The 23,884-nt window shown below is 41.4% G+C and overlaps 2 protein-coding genes across 3 annotated transcripts in view; one reads left to right on the top strand and one right to left on the bottom strand.

Moving 5' to 3' along the window:
- The window catches only part of LOC147030139 (polyunsaturated fatty acid 5-lipoxygenase-like), a 138,786-nt gene extending 137,016 nt beyond the window's left edge, over positions 1 to 1,770 (bottom strand). The window contains exon 1 of the mRNA XM_085873868.1: positions 1,604 to 1,770. Coding sequence (XP_085729994.1) covers positions 1,604 to 1,632 — 29 coding nt within the window. The 5' untranslated portion in view covers positions 1,633 to 1,770. The remainder of the gene's footprint in view (positions 1 to 1,603) is intronic.
- A 39-nt stretch (positions 1,771 to 1,809) lies between these two features.
- Positions 1,810 to 23,884, top strand: part of MBTPS2 (membrane bound transcription factor peptidase, site 2) — a 42,870-nt gene continuing 20,795 nt past the window's right edge. Inside the window, exons 1-7 of one of the 2 annotated variants that reach the window (XM_085873871.1) lie at positions 1,810 to 2,168; positions 4,374 to 4,519; positions 6,179 to 6,317; positions 12,278 to 12,381; positions 12,498 to 12,625; positions 14,700 to 14,818; positions 18,524 to 18,701. In XM_085873871.1, coding sequence (XP_085729997.1) covers positions 2,109 to 2,168; positions 4,374 to 4,519; positions 6,179 to 6,317; positions 12,278 to 12,381; positions 12,498 to 12,625; positions 14,700 to 14,818; positions 18,524 to 18,701 — 874 coding nt within the window. In that variant the 5' untranslated portion in view covers positions 1,810 to 2,108. The remainder of the gene's footprint in view (positions 2,169 to 4,373; positions 4,520 to 6,178; positions 6,318 to 12,277; positions 12,382 to 12,497; positions 12,626 to 14,699; positions 14,819 to 18,523; positions 18,702 to 23,884) is intronic. The other variant, XM_085873870.1, reaches the window with a different exon arrangement.

The following is a 23,884-nucleotide window of genomic DNA, read 5'->3' on the forward strand; positions in this document are numbered from 1 at the left end:
ATACACATACACGCACCGTGTTTTTAGATCCTCGTGGAGGATCTCAAAGTCTGACTCACGTTGTTGTTCATCTTCTTCTTGTGGACTTTTTTGTTTCACAGCCTACAGTTTTCATCGAAACTTCCTGAAACTTGGCATATATATGTAAAAATACCCTGCGCAGACAGTAACCATCTCTGATTTTGAAAATTCCTCCAAGAAAAAAAGTTATGACGTCAAAATATCTCCGCTAATGGAAATCGCCTAAAAAAAATCTCCGAAACAAGGCAATCTTTTTGAATTCTGTTTGCGGGAATCGAACAGGGCATTAGCCGAGATGAATTGCCGCATATATGATACATCACGATGACTTCATATCAATTTTATGACGTCATTCCTATTTTTTGACATTTTTTGTTTCACAACCCAGAGTTTTCATCGGATCTTCGTGAAACTTGCCATGTATATTCAGAAAGCCCACGCGCATGCAGTAACCATCTCCGATTTTGGAAATTCTTCCCAGAAAAAAGTTGACTTCATAATATCACTGCTAATGGAAATCGCCTATACCATTATCTCCGAAACGAGGCAAGCTGTTTGAATTTTGTTTGCGGGAATCAAGCCGGGCATTAGCACAAATAATTTAGCGCAAACCTGATACATCACCTATGACGTCATGTTCGTTTTTATGACGTCATCATTAAGAGGACGAGGATCTCAGCTCATTTGAGCTTGTTCTTGCAAGTCGCAATACATGTCAGCATACTCAATGGATGGCCACGACTTGGGAGATTCGATTCAAAAATCTGCTTGATGCTTATTGCCTTATAATGACAGTCTTCTCACCCAATCACATCCAATTTTAACTCATTCAAAAGGATGTTCAGCATCGACACTAATATTTCCCATTCCAGACAATGGAATGACATTTTGGTGGATTACACAAGAAAAAATTTCCGAATAGTTTCACTTGAAGCAACGGCGGTCAAATGGCTGGTGGGGAGTTGTTTTCATTGCGCGAAAACTTTAACGACACGTCATTGACCGGAAGTGACGTTTATTTGCGTGCACTCTTTCCTTCAGATTTCCGGTCTTCAAAAGACGACGTCGGTTTTTATCACATTTATTCAAACATTTTGTTATTCATTTTAAGCAATTTCAGTTGTATAACATTATTAATAAAATGTCGTGCGATTCCCGACTGTCGATGTTTACGGTGATGGCATATCGTTTAAAATATTTTTGGCCGGTGTATGAACCGGAAGCCCTCCGAATATACAAGCAGTTCGTTAAATAATTTTTACATTTATACGTTGCATTCTTCTCATACGTAGATATGTTGAATGGTGGATATCAAATCAGTTTTCTTTATCAAATGAAAAAGTGATTCGATGATTCGAAGCATTTTCAATCTGTATTTATTGTTTACCCATTTTTCATGAGGAAAAGTACCAGTATCAACCGACGTGCAATGAACGGGCGCTCTTTCCTCTCATTTCTCTGCACGTCAAGCGATGCACAGCACAGCAACTTAATATTTGAAGGCGACAATGCTGTCTTATTTATGATTATGCGTATTGTGGTGACGGGATGTAATTTAATTTGTTCCACAGGGTGAGGGTACCTGAAGGGAAGCCGACGTGTTGACGTCATCAGAATAGCCAGTCAGCCTGGGATGACGTTGACGTCTTCATGGCTCGTCGCGAGGTGTCCGGACGTGTTGACGTCATCAGAATAGCCAGTCAGCCTGGGATGACGTTGACGTCTGCATGGCTCGTCGCGAGGTGTCCGGACGTGTTGACGTCATCAGAATAGCCAGTCAGCCTGGGATGACGTTGACGTCTGCATGGCTCGTCGCGAGGTGTCCGGACGTGTTGACGTCATCAGAATAGCCAGTCAGCCTGGGATGACGTTGACGTCTGTATGGCTCGTCGCGAGGTCTCCGATTATTTACAACCAAACATGTTCCGTCTGATTATTCAAATTGCTGCGAAGTTAAAAGGATTTACTGGAAGAATTATTTCCTTATAATTATTGTGACTGATGTGAGGCTGTCAACTGTGACTGTGAGCGAGAACCAGTGACACTGTGACTGGCACCAATCGTGATCACATTGTGACTGTGTGACGATGTGGGTGACTTGGCTTGCCGTGGTGCTCTCCTTCTGGGTGGTCCTCGCGATCCTACAGGTTGTTTTTTTGTTTTCCTTCGTCTATTCTTCCTTTTAACCGTTTCGTTGGATTCTCGTATTTTATTCGCCGTGGACGAGTGTGCAGTCGACCACGAGACACGGGCAGCCAATGTCATTATATATTTATATATATATATATATATATATATATATATATATATATATATATATATATATATATATATATATATATATATATATATATGTTCAGGGTGCAGGGAATGGCAAGCTATTACCTGCACCCTGAACAAATGACACATTCCTGCCATTACTGGCAGGACAATGCTAAACAATGGACAATGTTAAACAATGGGCAATGCTAAACCACCCAGCATGACCCTAACCCAAGCCCTTGTCCCAGAATTGCTTTTGCAGCCCTCGTGTCCTGTTGAGGGTATGGTACATTGATGGTGATGATGATGATGATGATGATGATGTGAACTTTATTAATTTTGCTTTGAAGGCTAACATTGTTGTGATTGAATCTCCAATATTTGCACTTAAAAGGCATTCGAATCAATTTTTCTTGATGACTTCATCATTCTGCATTGAATATTATCATTTAACGGTGACTTGAAAATTTGAGATGAACATTGCTTTTTTGGTTAATGAGAAACAACTTTCAAAAGATTGTGTTCTTCCATGTTGTCGCCTATTGCCCAAAATTAAATGTATGTAAATGGTAATTTGATCATTGTGTGTGTGTGTGTGTGTGTGTGTGTGTGTGTGTGTGTGTGTGTGTGTGTGTGTGTGTGTGTGTGTGTGTTTTTTAATGCTGAAAATGTGAAACGGTACAGTTTAGAGGTGACCTAGTTTGGGCCCGGCGAGAAGTCCTGCAGCTTTGCGCTAAGCACATTGCATCAATGAATGTCATCTTTATGGAAGGAATGGGAAGCTGACCGTCATTCCACTTGGCTGGTGGACATTATACACGATACATTTTAAAAAGAGAGGGATGTTGTGTGCCATTCCATCCATCCATTGGGACCATCCTCTGTGCAGAGCGTTGGTGCTGCCGAAGCAGACTCCTTGGTTATTGGACACAATCCTGGACAGGTCGCCACTCCAACACAGGATACCAGCAAGCTGGCACTCATTTTGCCGACCTCAGAAGGATGACAGGCAGAGTCAACCCCACCTGGTATTAATTCAGCCGAGTGGGATTCAAACTCAGGACCCAAGGATGCCAAGCCCATCACCCTAACGATTAAGCCAATACCAGGCATGTGTGCCATTCCCCTGACCAGAATGTCAATTTTTGACCTGGAGGATGAAGGGTTCTTTGGTAGCACCTTGCAGTGGAGTGGTGACATGTCCAGCAATAATTCACAGACATGGAATCATTTATTTGCACCCTGAAGCCCTCAGAAGCATTTTGGACCACAATGGTAAATAAACTTCTGTGACAACATTTCTCTTACCACGTATGGTTAGAATGTTATTTGCATTCTATTTGGTTAACCAACAACTTATTGAGACTACAGAATATGATACCCCACGCAGTGTTACTTCAATTTTAATAAAAGAATGATTTTATCGATCGTTTTAAAAAAATCCAAATGTTTCGTGCTCTTGAAGTCGTCCAGAGGCAGTCCTGAATACCTCCCTTATAAACCACCCCATTGAACCTTTATCTTTATTTAAATTGAAATACTGTATTGCAAACCTGGAGGTTCTTCGAAGTACGTATTATGATAAACAATTTGTGTTCCACAGTCTTAAAGTGTACATTTGTGATGTGGAACTGAATATGGACCCAACTCTTGCATTTATTAGAATCATGGGCAACTCGGTGACTTAATAGGTCAAACTGTGATTATTCTTCTTTACTTCCCCTACTTTCGCATGTACCACACTATGGAGTGTAAATATATGACCTCTGGTTTATAGCTGTGTCTGGCCACAAATTACAAACATAACGACAGTGTAATTAAATTTAAATGAAATAAAGATTGTAAAAGTCATATAAATAGATTGATTCCAGTTTTCCCGCCATTTTCCACAGTGTCTATTACATCACCCTATCTCACGCATTACATTCAAAGTTCTTCATGCTTGTTTGTGTCCTTTTTAACGTCCTTAAAAGTGGTAAGATTCCTGTTTGCAATGATTTTCAGTTTTGTTTGACTGTCTTCTTCACCTTTAACCACGGTTGATCAATAATATCTGATGTTTGAATGTCTGGCTGTTTGTGCACAACCAGGCATTTACCGGGAATGGACGATGTGGCCAATGGTTGGAGTTGAGTGGGTTCAGACTGTGCCTGTTTCACCTTCAATGGGAGACCACACGCTTTAACAGGATATTCTATCGACTCGGCCATGGATTTCCAACGATGCTCGACTCCTGGTGGGAACCAAGGGTGCTTTTTGGGAATACCTGTTAATCAGTTAATTGCACAATTCGACTTTTTAATTGTCGGGTCAATAATTTGAATATCTCTTTTACATGTTGAGGAGTAGCAGGATTGGTCATTGTTAGCATGCTGACCACTCAACTGTCTTGCGTTCCTGTTCGATTCTTGCTGAACCTTTTTCCGAGTAAAGCATTTGAGGCATTGTCAATGGGGGGTACTGCATAACAGAGGGTACTGCATTGATGAGGATGCCTTTACTGTGAGAGGACTTTATGCTCAGCCTTTTTATTTGATTTTTGTCATGTTAAAGATTCCATAATATCATCTGTAAGAGAACACCTCAATGGGATTTGTACTCTGAGCAAAATCAAATTTATTTGTGTGAGTGTGCGTTAACCATCTTGCCGTATTATAATTTTATTACTGGTATTTGGATGGATACTCCTTGCACCATCAGTTGCATAGGGCTGCCGAGGCAGTTTCATTGGCCAGGGATCCTGGATGGGTGGTGGGATCTTTAACATCCACCAACTAATGCCGGCAGACGGGACGCCCAGTTTTATGTCCATCCGAGGAATGGCACACACATTGACGAATCACCCTGCCTGTGAAGCACTGGAATTACAGTTTATAGTCGAGTTGGGATTAAAACCTCAGAGGTGGGTGTGGATACCTCCAGGACATCTTTCCATCCCACTGGTATTTACTGGTATAACATAATTGTCGTTGCCTCTTTAGGCCCTCAGGGTAACGTGGGATGGCCACTAAAATGCCATGAAAAGGCCAAACTCCCTTGATGATATCAAACAAAAGTCCGTCTTGTATTGCTCAGGGTGCTCGTTGAACATTCAATGAGCTGCATCACATCCTATCAAATACTCCGTGTCAATTTTATATATTTTTAACTGTTCGTAAGCCTTTTACGGAGATGACAACGCACTCTCTTTCCATTCATGGTTCTTGCCTTGTAATAACGGACAAAAAATGCAGAGCTCTCATTTTGATGTTTACTTACACCTGTCAAGTTTTTCACTCTTTGGGAAACACCTTCATTATGATGTAAATTCCTGGTTTATAGTTGTCGTTTTGGTGAATCCGAGGGACGGCACACTTGTTTTTCCAAAAGAACAATGCATTCCAGCATTGGAATGCATTCCAGTCAATGCATTCCAGTCTGCATTCCAGCACACCCCAAAATATGAGCAAATACATAAAGATGTAATAACTTCTGCTGTGGTGGAATTGCCCAGCAATAGTGGCACAATTATAGCAATGTTGCAATCATACTGGTTCTTTCATTCCCTTCGCTGTGCAAAACCACATCTCTTTTACAATACCAAGCTTGCACACTAAAAACTCGGCTCGCCATCACACGATCCCGATGAAATTGCTGTGGCACTTAGCGGACATGCCGACAATGTTTGGAAAGTCTTGGCATTCCATAGTACCACTTGCATTTTGCACAATGCGTATTTTTGTCATTCCCCCTGTACGGTCTGTCGTCTGCTACCAACTATGTTGTACTGCTATCCCACGCGTGTGCACGAGTATCGCTAGTTAAATATAACATCCAATGTAAATTTAATATATCTGAAGGTTTGATCATGCTTTTATACAAATGTGCTGAATCTTGACACATGTGAGTTGTGCAGGTTTGGTGTCGGTCTGCTGTGCAGTCTATGCTGTATGATATGGTCCGTGTACTTGCTGTGTACCGCACTCGTGCACGCCATCCAAATTATTACGGCCTCTACCTCTCCTCCTTCAACAGGGCAAGTTTTACAGCTGGTAGTAAGTAGTGCACAAACTCTAAAGCATGCTTTGTTAATGTCGTCGTCGTCATTATCATCATCAGTTTTATGGTAGTTTCCTTGCTTGCATTTGTTCTTATTTCCAACGTTATTTTATTTTAATTTTTTTGGAACGATTAGCAATGTTCTTGCTGCACAAACCAATATTCGGGTTTTCATTATGCATAAAAGCCAATTGTTTTTGATGTCCTCCACCCCCTTTCCAAACCTCAACATAACCAATGGATTTCCTCTTCCAGCCTTTATTCTCCCTGCCTTCTTTCAATCTCCCCCTGCACCCTACCTCTTCCTCATACATCATAAAAACATTTATGACATGGTTAAGGTTTCTAGCTTGATTGATGAAAGCAATTATTTGAAGGATTTTCTTTTATATAGAGATCTAGACTCATGGAGCACCAAAGTGACAGAGGGTAAAAATGTGGCATTCTGACAAAGGGACAGTGAGTGTGGGTAGTGGAGCCACAATTGAACAACTAAAATGCAAGAGAATGAACTCACAGAAAAAGAGTGAGAAAGAGAAATAGAGCAGGGAAGGAAACAGTACCATTCTAGTAAGAGGGCTGGGTTAGAATTAGTGGGAGAATAAATATTTATGGGGATGATGCAAGAAAGATACTGCTCTGCAGCTTGCTTGAAGTCCTTGAGGGAAGAGTTTGGCTGAACCTACTCCAGAAGGCAGTTCCACAAATGAGAGACAAGAGCAACAAAACAGTGGAGTATGATGCAAGTGTGGATTTGAGCGTTTCATCAGGAGGGGGTTGCTGCAAGAATGTGTGTGTTCTGGAGGGGCTGGCAAGGGCCACAGCACTGAGACAGCAAGGCCTTTTGCCTTTGCCTCATTATGGGAGATGCCAATAATGTTGACACCTTTAACATTCCATTGACATTCCACACAATGCAAGTCTGACAGGTGTGATGCTGGGGTGCGAGGCCATAGCCGAGAGCAGTACTTCATTGAGAAATTGACAAAAGGCTGATTTATCAAGGAATGGCTTTGAATGATGGAGGATGCCTGTTTTGTGACTGGCTTTTGAGACCAGCTTTGCAATATTGTAGCCCAGGAAATGTGATGGTTGATGATTATGATGATGATGATGATGCCTAGAAGTTCAAGAGAGTGAACCTTTGCTTTGGCTGACCAAGGAAATAGATAGTTTGGTTCATTTGATGATCCTTCCATAATCCGGAGTGACAGGGTGAAACTGAGATTTTTTTTTTCCAGGATTGCAGGACCCGTAGCATTTATCAGCTGAGTCTCCAACCAATTCTAGATGAGCCTAGAGTATTGCAGCTACTGTATTCCTGTTAGTGAGATGGGGGTACTGAAGCATTAAAGTTGCTGCCACTACTACTTGTTAAAAGCGCTGTCGCACCCTGACGATTTAGCCAGCAATGGCCACGTATAAAAATGTATGTAAAACGTTGGCGTACGCTGAAATCTTGATGTTTTTTTTAAAGTTGTGGTCGTATTCATAACGTGTTGGTTGTATGCATAACATATTAGTAACGGGCACAGAACGTTTCGTTGTCTTATAGATAACTTATACCAACGAATACTTAGCCTGTTGTTGGCGTTCACAACCTATGCCCAACGATAGTTTAACTTAGGCATAGCGCGCTGCACGTATCACCGACAAACTCGTGACATAGCCTGTTAAAAACCTGCCGCGCGCCGATTTAAATCATAACCACCTGAGAATTGGAATTGTCAACCACGCAGTCACACCTTGACGATTTAGCCAGCGTATGCCGACCTATGAAAAATGTGTCTAAAACGCTGGCACACGTCGAATACGGTATGAGTAAGTTGTGTGGACGTTAAGAGCACGCTGAAAAACGATGAAGTACGCTGTCATATTTCGTGGTATGTCTAGTACGTCATGAAATTTCAAGCACGCTGAAAATTTTACGACATACTCGCCGTATGGCTCACACGTTCCGCTACGCTGGGAATAAGTTTTAGGCACGATATGCGATCGTTGACACACGTCAACACAAGTTCCTTGTAAGTTACTCATAAGTCGAAACACGTCGAGGTAATGCTGAGCGTACCCGAAACTTATTTTCTCCGTCAAGGCACATTTTCTTTTTTTATCCTTGGCTCCGTGAAGGCACGTGACGAAATATCTGAAGTTGTTGTTGTTGTGTTTTTTTATCTTGCCAAAACGAAGTTTTTGCAAGATATGTTAGTCAGCTTGTATGTTTTTTTTTTTGTTTGTTTGTCTGTAATCACGTATAAAAAATTCTGCAGAGCACAGTTATCATTGGAAATTTTTGTCACTTCGCATATCAGAGGCCTATAGAGGTCCCTTTCAGCGCATAAAATTTTGAAGGTCAAGGTCAAAGGTCAAGGTCACTTTGTCGCAAATCAGGGGAGTCGACGAAACCCTTATTTTTTGAGTAATTTTAATCGGATCGTCTTCAAACTTCATGGGAATATAGTTCATGGTCTGGCGCTCAGCTGATTAATTTTTGGTGGCAATTGGCCTTGACCTTCATGGTTAGCGCCTAAGGTCAAACATATTTGACCCCAAGGTCAAATTTTCAAGTTTTAGGAACCATATCGTGTAGTACCTGAAATTGAACACCTCGATGAGTGCTTTCTTGATATGTCAAGCTTGAGACATTATGACGTCATTTGGTGACGTTATGAGGTAAACGCATATTTTTCATGGTTACTCTGTAGAACGATTCTCATCGGAATCTCTCGTAGGCAGATATTCCTCAAGGAGTCGCTCCTGGTGGATAGCAGCTCTGTTCACCCCAGTGTGACCTGAAAGAAGTCACACGTGGTCACCGTTTGGCATGATATAGGTCACCCTGCGGGTGACATTGGTTTATTTTTTTTTTAGTCTATCACGATTTTTAAAATATATTCAGACATTTGCTTTTAAGTTTCGACGTCGACGTGACAATATCCTCAAACAGAAAATATTCACAGAGGAGGAACTAAGAATAAGACATGAGCAAACTGAAGAGGCAATCGGAAGTGACGTAACGGCACGTGACGAAATATCGGAAGTTATTGTTGTTGTTTTTTGTTTTAAAATGCTGCCAATACGCCATTATACGGGAGCTTTAAATTGGAAACACGTTCAGTAAGTTCTGTGGTCGTCCGGAAGACATCAATCAAATACGTCAACATATGTCAATATGCGTTGGAGGTACGTTACACATAGGTTCAAAGCACATTACTCATAGGTTAGAAATAAGTTTTGGGTACGCTCAGCATTACCTCGACGTGTTTCGACTTTTGAGTAACTTACAAGTAACGTGCCTCGACGTGTCTCAGCGATCGTGTAACGTGCCTACAACACGTTACTCATAGGTTATAAATAAGTTTCGGGTACGCTAATCATTACCTCGACGTGTTTCGACTTATGAGTAACTGACAAGTAACATGTGTCGACATGTGTCAACGATCGCATAACGTGCCTACAACTTATGGCCAGCATAGCGGAACGTCTGAGTCATATGCTGGCAGACGTCGTAAAATTTCAAGCATGCTAAAATTTGAGGACAACTGCAAAGTACAACGATGAAAGCAAGCGTACTATGACGTATGGCAGTGTTTTTCAGCGTGCTCTTAACGTATACAAACTTACCCATAACCTATTCGGCGTGTGCCGGCGTTTTAGCCCAATTTTGCATGCATCAGGCATACGTTGGCTAAATCGTCAAGGTGTGACAGTGCCTTAAGGCCCGGTCACACCTTGACGTTTTAGCCAGCGATGGCAACGTATTAAAATGTATCTAAAACGCTGGCTTACGTTGAACTTTTGATGTTTTTTGTTAAAGATTTGGACGTATTCATAGCGACTTGGTCTTATGTATAACGCATTGGTAACGGACACAGAACGTTTCGTTGTGTAATAGATAACTTATACCAACGAATGCTGAACCTGTTGTCGGCCTACACAACCGATGCCCAACGATAGTCTAACTTAGGCATAGCGCGTTGCACGCATCGCCGACGATGTCGTGACGTAGCCTATTAAAAGGCTGACCCAAAACGATTCGAATCATAACTGCCGTAGAAATGGAAGTGACAACATCGCGGTCACACCTTGGCGATCTTGCCAGCGTATGCCGACCTAAGAAAAATGTGTCTAAGACGTTGGGGCACGTCAAATACGGTATGAGTAAGTTTGGGTATACGTGAGTACAATGCTAAAGTACGCTATCATACGTCGTAGTAAGTAGAGTACGTCAAGAAATTTTAAACATGTTCAAAATTTTACGACGTACTCGGCGTATGACACACGTTCCGCATGCGATGGGGATAAGTTTTACACACGATATGTGGACGCTTACACACGTCCACAAAGGCTACTTATAAGCTACTCATAAGTCGAAACACGTCGCGGTAATGTCTTTTTTACGCGAAACTTATTTCTAACTTATGTTTGACGTGCTTTGAACCAATTCTTTACGTAGTACCATCACACATCGACGTATGTAGACGTATTCCAATGACGTCTTCCGGTCGACAAAAAAAATAAATTAATGTGTTTCTAGCTTACAACTGCCATATAAAGACGTGTTCCCAGCGGTTTTGGGAATTGGTATATAAAAATGCTGCTCATAAAAGGGGAACCCAACAGTGTTTTCGAGTCCTTTTTGAGTCGATGTCCATGTCAGCAGTAACAGTATCAGTATCAGTATCAGTATCAGTATTAGTATTAGTAGTAGTTTGTTCATGTTGGCAGTAGTAGGTGAGTGTGAGGGGGAGGGTGTGGGTTATGATGGATCGTCCTTGCATTTAACGATTTAACGATTTAAATGATAAACTCAACGATTTAAATGGCTGCATCTCCACTATTGAAAGTAGACGCTTGCGCTCAACAATTGGATTTTTTTTACACTCAACGACTTTTAAACGGTACCACTCAGCTATTTTCATTGTTTACAATGAACGATTTAAATTGCTGTCACTCGCCTTTGTTTTTTGACGCTGGGGTTTGGAAATTTGAAGCGTTTCTTCTGAACGTGTTAAAACGCTCAAACTCGACTATTTTAAATAGACGCTGCCGACGGACAATTGGAATCATAGCCAAGCTAGACATCGAAGTGTGAACATCCTCGTCATGCCGAAGAAAAGTTTGAAGAATGCTGCAAATAAGTGTCCTGGCCGTGGCCGTGGACGCTGACGCAAGGACGATCCATTCTACCGACGTCTTTCAGCCTATGAGTAACTTAAAAGTAACGTCTGTCGATGTGTGGCAACGATCGCGTAACGTGCCAACAACATGTTAATCATAGGTTAGAAATAAGTTTCAGGTACGCTAAACATTACCTCGGCGTGTCTCAACTTTTGATTAACTTACAAGTAGCATGTGTTGACGTCTGTCAACGATCGCAGACCGTGCATACAACTTGTGGCCAGCGTAGCGGAACGTATGAGTCATACGCCGGCATACGTCGTGAAATTTCAAGCATGAAAAAATTTGAGGACAACCAAAAAGTACAACGTTTAAAGCCAACGTACAACGACGTATGGCAGTGTTTTTCAGCGTGCTCTCAATGTTATCAAAACTTACCCATAACGTATTCAACGTGTGCCAGCGTTTTAGAAAAAAAATTCAAAAATCGGCATACGTTGGCTAAAACGTCAAGGTGTGACCGGGCCTTTAAGGAGGAGTCTGCTAGGTGCTCTCACGAGAACACTAATAGGTGGTGTTGGGCACAAGTGAGGTTAAAAAGAGCATTTTCAGTTATGAGTTCACGTTAACATAGAAACCAACCAATGACCGTTTCGCAGATTTTAATGGTCACTATTGAAAGGTGCAAAACATTTTGCTTGTTTTTTTTTCTCCACTTGCATTGTTTTACCAACATAATGTAAAAGGCAAAGGTTGTATTCCAAGCACCAATGATGCTTGATAGCATTGCTGAGGTGGAGGGTCATTTTACGTTTATTTCAATGGCTGTGCGAAGGTACCTGGAGTAAACCTGCCACTGGAGCAGCTGCAGTTCTTCCTACCAGCCTTGCTGTTTAGTGCAGTCATCCATGAGATCGGCCATGCTGTGGCAGCCACAAGGTGATTATCGTTGGAATACAATTAATAGTCGACATGTACAATTGGCAATGTTTTGAATTGTATTTGCGGAACAGAGATTTTACGTTTAAAACTGTTTTTTGAATGCCGTGGTGCAGGGATAGTGTGGGACTGAACTCGTGTGGAATTTTCCTCTTTGTTCTTTATCCTGGAGCATTTGTGAACTTGCACACTGCTCAACTTCACCATCTGTCACCCATGAGGCAACTGCGTATCTACTGTGCTGGTGAGGTTTCGGTTAAAGCTTTACATCTTGACTTTTGCCCCCCCCCCCCATTCCCTCCACCACTCTCTTTTAAATTCCGATTTTTATTTCGTTTCTTCCATTCACCCTTTGACCTAACTGCAGTAAATCCTCATCCAATGCAGTTTTTCACGATGCGTATTTGTTTGTACGTGTGGGAATAAATGTGGCTCATATTTCGTGAACGCGCATAAATCATGATGAAATGTCGGTTTGAATATGGCGCTGTCACCACGTCATGAGCAGAGGTGACGCTTCCTACCATCTTCTTCCATCAATGCTGTTGTCAGTCTGCATCACGCCACGGTTGAGTGAGCTTACATGCCCAGGAAATTTCTTTACTTCCACGTTATTTAGCCGCATATTGCATGTACCCTTAAATACAGTATGGCACCAAAACATCAAGCCTCTCTAAGTGGTAGTAGAGTGAAAAAAAATCCCATAAGGTTATGACATTAGCAGAGAAAATTATGATTGCAGATAAGTTGCATGGCAGGACGAGTGTAGCATCGGTCTGCCATGAGTACCATGTGAACGAGTCCACCATACCATCCGCTCCATTCATTCAAACCTGACTCACTGGAGTTTATAACAGAACAAGGCTATGCCCCTGAACAGGTGCTCAACACTGATGAAACGGGGCTTTTCTTCAAGAAAATTGGTAACAGGACATGCATTTCCAAGGAGCAGGAGCACATGGGTTCAAGTCTTTCAAGGATCATCATACACTTCCTTTTTTTGTGGACATGCATTCGACGACTTTGAATGCAAACCTTTCGTGTAGCGACACGTCCACTGACGACGATGATCCCCCAACCTCAAACAATGAATCTCCCACACTACAAACATACCCCCACCCGTTCTTCAGCTCTTTTTTCATCGGCTGATCTTGGATAACGGCCTCAGTGTGCCATCAATAAAGCCACATGACCAACAGCTCCGTTCACGAGATCCATAGTGGTTTTTCCACCTCCTGTGGTGATGCTAATTGCTGGCTTAGCAGCTTCAATACCTTGAATGACTTAAAACGAGCATTTAACAAAAAGAAAATGGGGGATGTAAGGATCACAATTGAATCTGTCTAGACATACTTTGACATGTGATCTTTGTACACAAATACCATACTTTTATGATGACCATTTAATAATGAAATAACTATACTACGTCACCCCCTTCAAGCCCCATCACATCCCCACAACAATATGGATAGGTATTCCCTCTGAGGTTTTAAAAAAAATAAACAAACAAGAAAACGTGTAAAATATCTGCCCATATTTTATGTTTGGTGGCCATGTTCTCCGATCCCCATTTATTCCAAAAGGTGTTAAGCTTGTTCAACATGGTTTTGCTGAACACGTCATTTTACCAGGAGCCTAATCCCAGCATTGGACAAGGGTTTACTGTACCTAACATAACATTCTTATCATGAAAATACCAGATAGGGGAGAGTTGATCAATGAAAAAAGTGTTTCTTTTGGTTTTGCTTTGAATTTTCATTTTGGAGGTGACGAGGAGAAATTACTTTGTTATCATTAATTCCTGAGTGATTACTTGAAAACTCCTTCTTCACCCTCGACCTGCGCCCCCTTCACTTTCGGCCCATCCCTCTCTTCTTCACGGTCCGCACGTTCCTCCCTTCTTCATCATCCACCCATTCCTCCCTCTTCAACTTCAACCTCTTTAACCACCACCCATTATTCAAGCAGCCTCCACCCCTTATTCCATCGGCCACCACCCTTCATTCAAATATGCCTTATATAGCCTCTACCGCTTCTTCAGACCCCACCTTTTCACTCCCCCTCTCCCTTCTTCACCCCCATCTTTATTCATCCAGTCATACAAACCCTCTCCTCCCCCCTTCCCTCCCACCTCCCCACAATCACACAAGGTATTGTGTGACTACTGTATTCAGGATACATAGTATTCACTTTAAATTTATGGATTAAAAAAACATGTGTGATGCATTCAATACCACACCACTTGTTTGGTTTATGTACTGAGAATGCAGATTGAGTTATTGACTGTGTTCCCTCCCCCCCTCCAAATACCCAATTAGGAGTTTGGCACAACATGGTTCTGGCAATAGTTGCACTCGTACTTCTGCTTCTCTTACCTTGGCTCGTGCTACCTGGATACCAAATGGGAAGTGGGGTTGTAGTTACCTCTGTAACCAAGGTAGGAATTTCTTTGTATTGGCATGTGGAACATGTTTTACTACAGATTATTCATGTCATCCAAATAATACTTTGCCGAATATATTTGGAAAATTCTCCAGGAATAAGTATTTTGATGTATATTTACTTTGATTAAAAAAAAAGTCCTCAACCATAACTAATCTACCACTCTGTTTATAGCCTCTGTATATTCAACCAAATTCATAAATTCGATAACAAAGCTTAAACCCATGATTCTATGGGCTTATCTCTGGGTGTATGCTCAGCCTATCACATGACACCAAGATGCTGCAATAGAGAAAATTAATAAACATTAAAAAAAAAATTGGTGATTTAACATTTGTCTTCAGCTTTCAGTATAGAAATTCTTACTTTTTTATAAACGTCGTATAATCACAACCTCTACAAGGGGTCATCCCAAATGTTCTGTTATCCCATTTATGAATTTTAAAATTAAAGGCCTAAATTATTGGAAAATGACATATATGCCATCACATTATTCACTGACATGTTCGTTAAATATCAAGTTTCTCACGCAATTTGTTTTGTTTTAGGAACTGAAATGACTGATTAACAAGGATGTGGCTGTGGCTGAAAGCTTCAGTAAAGCCAACATCTGAATTGTTGTTAAATTAATGGCCATGCAGAATACATTCATGCTAAATCCACAAAGGAAAATTTGCAGTTCTTCATAACACTTCTCCAGTTAGTTGTTGGTTGACCTCTGCACAAAGTGCATTTAACAGGATGGCGATTATGTTGACATAGCGCATGTACCTGTCAATGACGCGTGATGGGATTGAAATGGCATTTGATAGGATGGGAGGCCTCATAGAGCAATAACAACATCAATTACGTGATAAAGGAATAAGTGCAGATGATGGCTTTGATGACAACAACAATCCCATGATAAGTGGGCTTGAAGCAGTGCCCACTGGAATTTAACTTCATCCAGCATATCAAACACTTTGATGAAAGTCGATTTTTGACTGCCGATCGGAATAAAAGTTGGAAGTAAATTGAGATTCCCTAAGCAGAATTGTAAAACATTGATTTTTAAAATTATTTTATGAAAGACAATTGTTCCTTCGAGTTTGGTGATTCACAAAAAGATGAAAGGAGCTAGGACACAAACAGACAACAGTCGTATCTTTTATATAAAAGTGAATGATACATCGTTACCTCTGTCACCAAAGGTGGATGGTGGTTATGTTTTCACCCCTGTCTGTCTGCTTGTTTGTTTGTTTGTTTGTTTTTCTGTTTGTGAACAAAATATCTCAAAACATTGTGGACAGATTGGGACAAAACTTGGTAGATGAGTTGGTTCCATCCATTGAGACCATACTCTGTACAGAACGTTGGTGCTGCCTAAGCAGTCTCCTTGGCTATTGGGCACAATCCTGGATGGGTTGCCACTCCTCCACAGTATACCAGCATCCTGGCACTCATTTTGCTGACCTCAGAAGGATGACAGGCAGAGTCAACCCCACTTGGTATTAATTCAACAGCCGAGTGGGATTTGAACTCAGGATCCTAGGATTCCAAGCCCACCACCCGAACCATTAAGCCAACTCCAGGCATATGAATTAATTAGGTGACAATAACAAGCTGATTAAATTTTAGTTCAGGTCTGAATCCCGAACAAGCCTATCAGTGAGATACAAAACATGTACTAATCAGCCTGGCGGACGTGTGTGTTCTACCGAACGCCGTTCTATTGGATTCGCTATATATGCTAGATATCCCTTATTGTCAGGTTTTCCGTGTGTGTGTGTGTGTGTGTGTGTGTGTGTGTGTGTGTGTGTGTGTGTGTGTGTGTGTGTGTGTGTGTGTGTGTGTGTGTGTGTGTGTGTGTGTGTGTGTGTGTGTGTGTGTGTGTCTGCAACGCGAGGCTCCACAGCACGAACCAGCACACCGATTTCGATGAAACTTTGCCAACATGTGGAATATGTACTGGGAATGTGTGCGTTTGAATTTCGTTGCCTAGCAACCACCCGTTGCTGTGCAGCGGCCGAAAAACCGCGTACAGTATTTTCAATACTTGTCCTTCAGTTTTTGATGTAGAGAAACGAGACTTCGGAATTAAACACTTCGAGATATTTGGAAAATTTTACTCGAGCCGATTTTTGATTGAGGTTTTATTTTTCAAATGGTAGTCCGTCAAAAATCGGGTGTCGATTTACCGTCATTTTTTATGAGGGGCTTCGGGAAAGTGGGCGTGGCTTGTGGAAAGTGGACGTGGCTTATGGAAATATTGTGTGGCTGAGGAGGTGTGGTCAAACAAGAGCATTGAGAGAAGTTTATCGGGTTTTGTGTGTGTGTGTGTGTGTGTGTGTGTGTGTGTGTGTGTGTGTGTGTGTGTGTGTGTGTGTGTGTGTGTGTGTGTGTGTGTGTGTGTGTGTGTGTGTGTGTGTGTGTGTGTGTGTGTGTGTGTGTGCGCGCGCGCGCAACGTGAGGCTCCACAGCACAAACCAGCAAACTGATTATTATTTTTAAAATGGTAGTCCTTCAAAAATAGGGTGTCTATTTACCATCATTTTTTATGAGGAGTGCCAGTTGGCAAAATACGCAATATGAAAAATCTTGCCAGGCAGAGGAAGAATTGAATGTGAACCAATACGTCTTGGCAATGAATCTTCGTCAGTGGATCGGTCAGAATGAAAAGCATCGTATCCAGCGCTTCAATCCTAGCGAATCCCTCGTCGCCTACCGGCTTGTTTTGTTTGTTTGTTTGTTTGTTTGTGGCACTACTCCTCTGAGCTCCCAAGGTTAATCGTGACGAAATCTTACAGGATCATATTTGTTGTTTTTTTTTACCCTGATGCACCTTACTCGGGGTTGAAACAGTCATTTTCTCACATATCATAACTTATAAACACACAAGCCACTTCCTGTCACCATGATCTCCGAGGTGAGATCCATATATACAATGCTTTATAAAAAAAACCCACCATTTTCAGATGTCAACCCAGATACTTGTATAATTGGTGAGCTTCAATCATCAAAGATGGTATCGGATATGAAAAGTAACTGTTAATCAAGACATTACAACAGTTGGTAAGTTCTGTGAAGGAGTCACGTGACCTCTCAAATGCACTAATCACTAATTATTAAATAACTGAAAATAGTACAAACACAACCTATACATCAATTTGAATGTCATTTTACTACTCATCTAACTACATAACTCTCAAGCGTGAAAAAAGGTTATATAAGAAAAAAAAAGTTACCACCTTAGCTAACTTATCCAAATATACACCCTGCGAAAATTCCTTGTTGGAAGGGTGGAAAATGGAAGGGGATGGGTGGGGTAGGAGTCTGTAGAGGGGGGGGGTGGGGTGGGAGGAGGCAGGGGTTGGGTTAGGATGAGGGAGGGGAAGGGGTGGGAGGAGGGACTTGGCGTTGCCTGGCAATGACTGGTATCTTTTCTGGTTATTTATATAGATAACATAACATGAAAAAGATTGTCACTGGCACTCTGTGTATTTATGTAACTGGGATGACTTAAACTTTTATGATTAGGATGCCCTCCATAAAAAGGTTGAGAAGCTTTTCTCAAAGATCAAGGCACAACTAATCTTCTCCTCACAACCATAGAAAAGGAAATGCCAATGGCAGACTTTATACTTTCTTCCTCTTTATACTTTATACACATGTACTGTAATTTCTCAGCCGTAGATATTAATTTTTGTATTGCTATTTTAAGGGGTCTGCCATGAGTGGGCCGCTGGGACTCGAAGTTGGTGATCTGGTGAACAAGCTGGGTACTTGTAAGGTTGCGAGTAATGAAGATTGGACACAATGCTTGATGAGCAGCAAGCAGAATGTCCATGGAATGTGCATGTCTGAAGAACTGGTGCGCAGTCTCCAAACTACTGCCACAGGTACACAACTCATTCACTTCGTGTTTACTTGATTAGATCTTGAATAGCAGAGCACCAGCAGCATTCTGCAAGTCAAGCTGGCATTTTCTTTATCCTGAGATTTAAAAAATGTCTTTTCTCTCACATTCTGTTTAAAAAAATTAATTTGCGCAATGCTTGTATAAAAGGTTGTTGTGACATGAGGTAGGTATGATGGGTGTATTGCAAAAAAAAAATTCTTTCTCTGTCTAATGTGTCACTTCCTTTCAATATTTCTCATGCAGTAAGTTGCCAATTTACGTCATGGATACATTCCTCAAAACTGCGATGTTATACGAAACAACATTATTTGGATATGATTTTCCCATAATACATTTAAGCCCAAATTTATTCATACCCTATGAAAAATCTGAGAGTTTTGCATTTATCTCATGCCTACAAGCTGGAGTGGTGGAACTTTCACTTCACCCAAGGACATTTAGTTGGCATGCACAAATCCACATATATTTTGGCTCAGCATTATTAGCATAACAATAGAAATGTTAAAATTTCTGTTTTTATGCCTGTCCAAAATTATTCATACCCCATACCAAGTCTCAGAATTGAGGCCAATTTTTGTGATAATGCACATGCTTTTGATATTCCTAAGATTCTTTATAATGTTATGCAGTCCCGACCAAGACGTGTGCATACAATCTGAATGCATTACAAATGTGGTCTATTGAATGTACAGTGAGGAATGTTATAGAACAACACTCTGCTTTTAGACTATAAATTAAGGGGAGCTGATGCAATAATTCTCAGGTCATTGTCAGCATGGCGAAGAAGAAAGAAGTCAGTGAGGACCTTCGGTTGTGCATTGTGAATGCTCACAAGGAGGGGAAAGGCTACAAAGCTATTTCGAAGCAGTTCCGAGTGCCAGTTGCCACCATACAAAGCATAATTAGGAAGTACAAGGAGTTCCACACTGTAAAAAAAAAAACATTGAAGGACGTGGTCGGAAGCCAAAGGTATCGCCTCGTCTGGCAAGAAAAGTATGGTGAGAGGCCAACAACAATCCACGGATCACTATTAAGGCTCTCCTGAACAACCTTGGCGAGTCTGGGACTAAGATATCAAGGCAGACACTCCAGCAGACGTTGCACAAGGGGGGTCTCCATGGATGCCACCAAGAAAGACTCCACTCCTCCATCTCAGGCACAGAAAGGCTCGTCTCGTCTTTGCAAAAGCTCACCTGGACAAAGATCCAAGCTTTTGGTCCTCAGTTCTGTGGTCGGATGAGACGAAAATGGAGCTTTTCCGGCACAGATGTTGCTTTCGTTTGGCGAAAGAAATGTGAAGCATACAACCCTAAGAACACAGTCCCGACCGTCAAGCATGGAGGCGAGAGCATAATGCTTTGGAGAAGTTTCTCAGCCAGTGGGCCCGGCAATCTCGTCAAAGTGGATGGCATCATGAAAAAGGAGCAGTACATCAAGATCTTTGAGGAAAACATCAAACAGTCCGCAGATAAACTTAACCTCAGGGAGCCTTTGACGTATCAGCAGGACAACGATCCAAAACACACCGCCAAGTCAGTCAAGAAATAGTTCCGGGATAATGATGTAGATGTTCTAGAGTGGCCAAGCGAAAGTCCGTACCTCAACCCAATTGAGAATCTGTGGAGGGAGCTCAAGACCGGAGTGATGGCAAGGAAGCCTTCCAACCTCAAAGACCTGGAGACATTCGCGAAAGAGGAGTGGGCCAAAATCCCTGTAGAGACATGCAAAAACCTTGTGAGCAAGTATAAAAACCGTTTGGAGGCTGTATTTACAAACAGAGGCTTTTCCATTGATTACTGAATGTGACTTTGAACTGATCTAAGCAAGGGTATGAATAATTCTGGATATGACATTTTTTTGTAAATCTATAATTAAAATACCCCCGAAAGAATGTATTTTCTGAAATGTCTCTTGCAGTGATTTTTTTCAGCTGTTTGTCACATTCTTATGTAACTTAAGCCAGAAGAAACTCATTCCTCAAATAACACGATTCAAAATACTCCAAATTTGTTAAGGGTATGAATAAATTCCGGCTTAACTGTACATACAGTATAGTGTTGTTGTTGTAGTATAGCCTCGGACAGTTGTCTCGAACAAGCCAATAACATAGAGACAGCTTCTTCATCTCCCAGGAGCGACCCAAAGATCCCCCACATCCAGGATGGTGTACCCCTGCCTTCACAAAGTCAGGGCCACTACAGAGAGAAGAGAAGAGAAAAGAAGAGATGAGGGGAGACGGAAAGGGCCGGTCCATCGGGACCCATTGGCACCCTGACAAATCTGGGCGGCAGGAAAGATTTGGGCCCCCAAATGCATTGGGGGATACAACCACCATGAAGAGACGTCCTTGATAGCTGCACGGTGTAGTGTTTTAATGGGGGGATGCGTTGTCGGGGAAAAAAATATATTTTGGTCACCCTTGCTTAACTTAACCTTCATTTAAGTATATATTAGATATATTTAAGTACATACTTAAGTTCACTTCACCACAGAGTGAAACATGTGAGACTGGGAGATAGAGCAATGCGGCATCCACTGAGCACTTGCCATGTTGTCGGTTCTCCATTAGCGGGTAATGCGACGTTGTCGCTTCTACATTGGCAGATGGCAGGCTACTGTATTTAAAAATTACGCAAGGCGCATTACATTACTGTACTTAAATTTTTTTGAACGACATTGTATCAGATTAGTGGGACTTAAATCAATTATTGTCCCAAAATGGGTGAACGAAGTTCTATCAAAATTACACAAATAGTCTCTGTAAATCAGTGACTTAATATATTTATATACATTTCAACTGCAGCATTATTCTGGTATTTCATAAAGCTCATGCTGTTGGGAATTCCAAGCATATTTTATTTGACAATGCTCATGGAGTTAGTTAAGGTTTAGAGCTGGAACTTTAATGTGCATAGCTGCCCCTAAACATTTCTAGTGGTACTTGAATCGAGAATGGACAAAAGCAGAATGTTGTAGGGCTTAAGTGGCAGTTTAAGTTTTAGGTGAGTGGAACCATTCAAAACCATTCTTGAAATAATATAATTGCATATTACAGCCCCAGCCACATAAAACTTAGGTAGCAAGATATGTTCATGGTTAAAAGCAAAGTGCAGCAATTTTGGACTTTTAATGAATTGTACTTTACGGTTCTTAAATCGATACCAACAGGCTGGGCAGATTGATTACCCGGTTTCTTGTACCACTATCTCCCACAGGTACAAAAATGTCTGATGCCATAGATTTGTGCTTCCACTGTTTTTTTTTCAGTATGTTCCACCCCAATTTTATAATCCCAACTCGACCAAATACTGATGGTGGAAGAATGACAAGTGAGATAGGAAGACATTCTAAATTTCATCATCATCAAATGATCCATTCTAAATTTTGGACAAGATCATGTGTTCATCATCAAATTCAATTCATGCATTGAATAGGGAAAGGGAAATGGGAGTGGGGAGGGGTTGGGATGGAGAGTGGAAAGAGTAGTGATAATTGCTTTTCTTATCAAATGTATTCCTATTCCAAAGCTTGCATATCCCATCCATCCTTCTGTCCCCCACCTACTCCCTTGCTCCCACTGTCTTTTGAACATTGTTTTTCACTTGAGACAGGAGGAAAAAAATCTTATCAGTTTCAACTCTGCCTTCACGACTTTCCAAGATGGTATCGGTGCATATCTTCTCAAATCTTGCTCTGTCTGCAGCTTCCCTTTCACCTTTGGCGATTGTCATTTTTCAGCAATTATTAGGTTACATTCTTAGGCTACATCTGCCTGAAAGACATCCAGCATCACTCCTAGATAAAATAAGAGTGCAAAAAGGCACATTCAACGACATACCGGTTAGCTTTCTGGCATGTGAAGCAAAATTATGGCATCTATCATCGTAACTGATGGCGTTTTTCCTATTTTTGGATGTGACCTCTGATCATCATTTAGATTCCGTGCTGGCCTTCTCAGCTTTGAACATGCTACTGCTTCTCTGTCAACCAGAGATGGAGACCATAACTCTTAAACAAGAGGTCAGAGCTGTTCTGGACACATCACAGGCCTTGGATATCATCTGGCACCCCACTTTGCTTACAAAGCTTTCTGCTTGTGGCATCAAAAGCTGCTTTTATTAATGGCTTGCTAACTTCATCCATGCACACAATTAAAGCTTGGCTCTCAATGGTATTGCAGATGCAAATTTCTCCAAAATTAGCATAATGGTTTTAAGTGTGATGATAAAAAGAAAATGCAACCAATTAAGCTTGATTGATAATTAACTTGCAAGGTAAAGTTTTAGCATATAGCGCAATGTATTGTTATAACCCTTTAATGGGAAATGTATTTGAACACATTATTATTACATCTATGTACTCAAACATGTATCTATTTTGAATATATATATATATATATATATATATATATATATATATATATATATATATATATATATATATATATATATATATATATATATATATTGTTGCGGTTCTAGGATATAGCCTGGTGTTGGCGCAGTGGTTAGGGCAGTGGCTTGGGATCCAAAAGGTCCTGAGTTCAAGCCCCGTTGGGCCACTGAATTAATACACCAGGGGGTTGACTCAGCCTGTCATCCTTTCGAGGTCGGCGAAATGAGTACCAGTATACTGGGCCGGTGTATACCCTGGTTAAAATAGGTGTACCATATCCCCGTGTCGCTAGAGGTGACCAGGGTTGCGTCAGGAAGGGCATCCGACGTAAAACATGTGCCAAATCACTATGCGGATCATACGGATGATCCGCTGTGGCGACCCCTAACGGGAGCAGCCGAAAGAAGAAGAAGAAGATTGTTGCGGTTCTAGGAACCGCATCCGAGACAGTTATTCCATTAATATACGTTCAGACTGACCCTTCCCTTTTGTCTTGCGGGACAACAGGACAGTGCGTTGTGTAAACTTCATTGCTTGGTCTAATTAAATCTCTGCACTCACTCCTATTCTTTTTTTCTACTCTTCTACTCTTATTCCTGGGGTAAATTTCAGCCACATGTGCCCTTCACTGTGCGATGGGTCCGCAGCGAAGGCCAAGCAAGCATTATGCCAGACACCCCTCTGCAGAAAATACAGCTTGCCAAACGCACATGCAGCAGTAATTTCCACCCACTGGATAGAAAGCACACCCAATACGATGCCCACGCT

Source organism: Eptatretus burgeri, chromosome 3 (genome assembly GCF_056783735.1).
Source record: "Eptatretus burgeri isolate ZD-2024b chromosome 3, Ebu_testis_v1, whole genome shotgun sequence".
Lineage (NCBI taxonomy): Eukaryota > Metazoa > Chordata > Myxini > Myxiniformes > Myxinidae > Eptatretus > Eptatretus burgeri.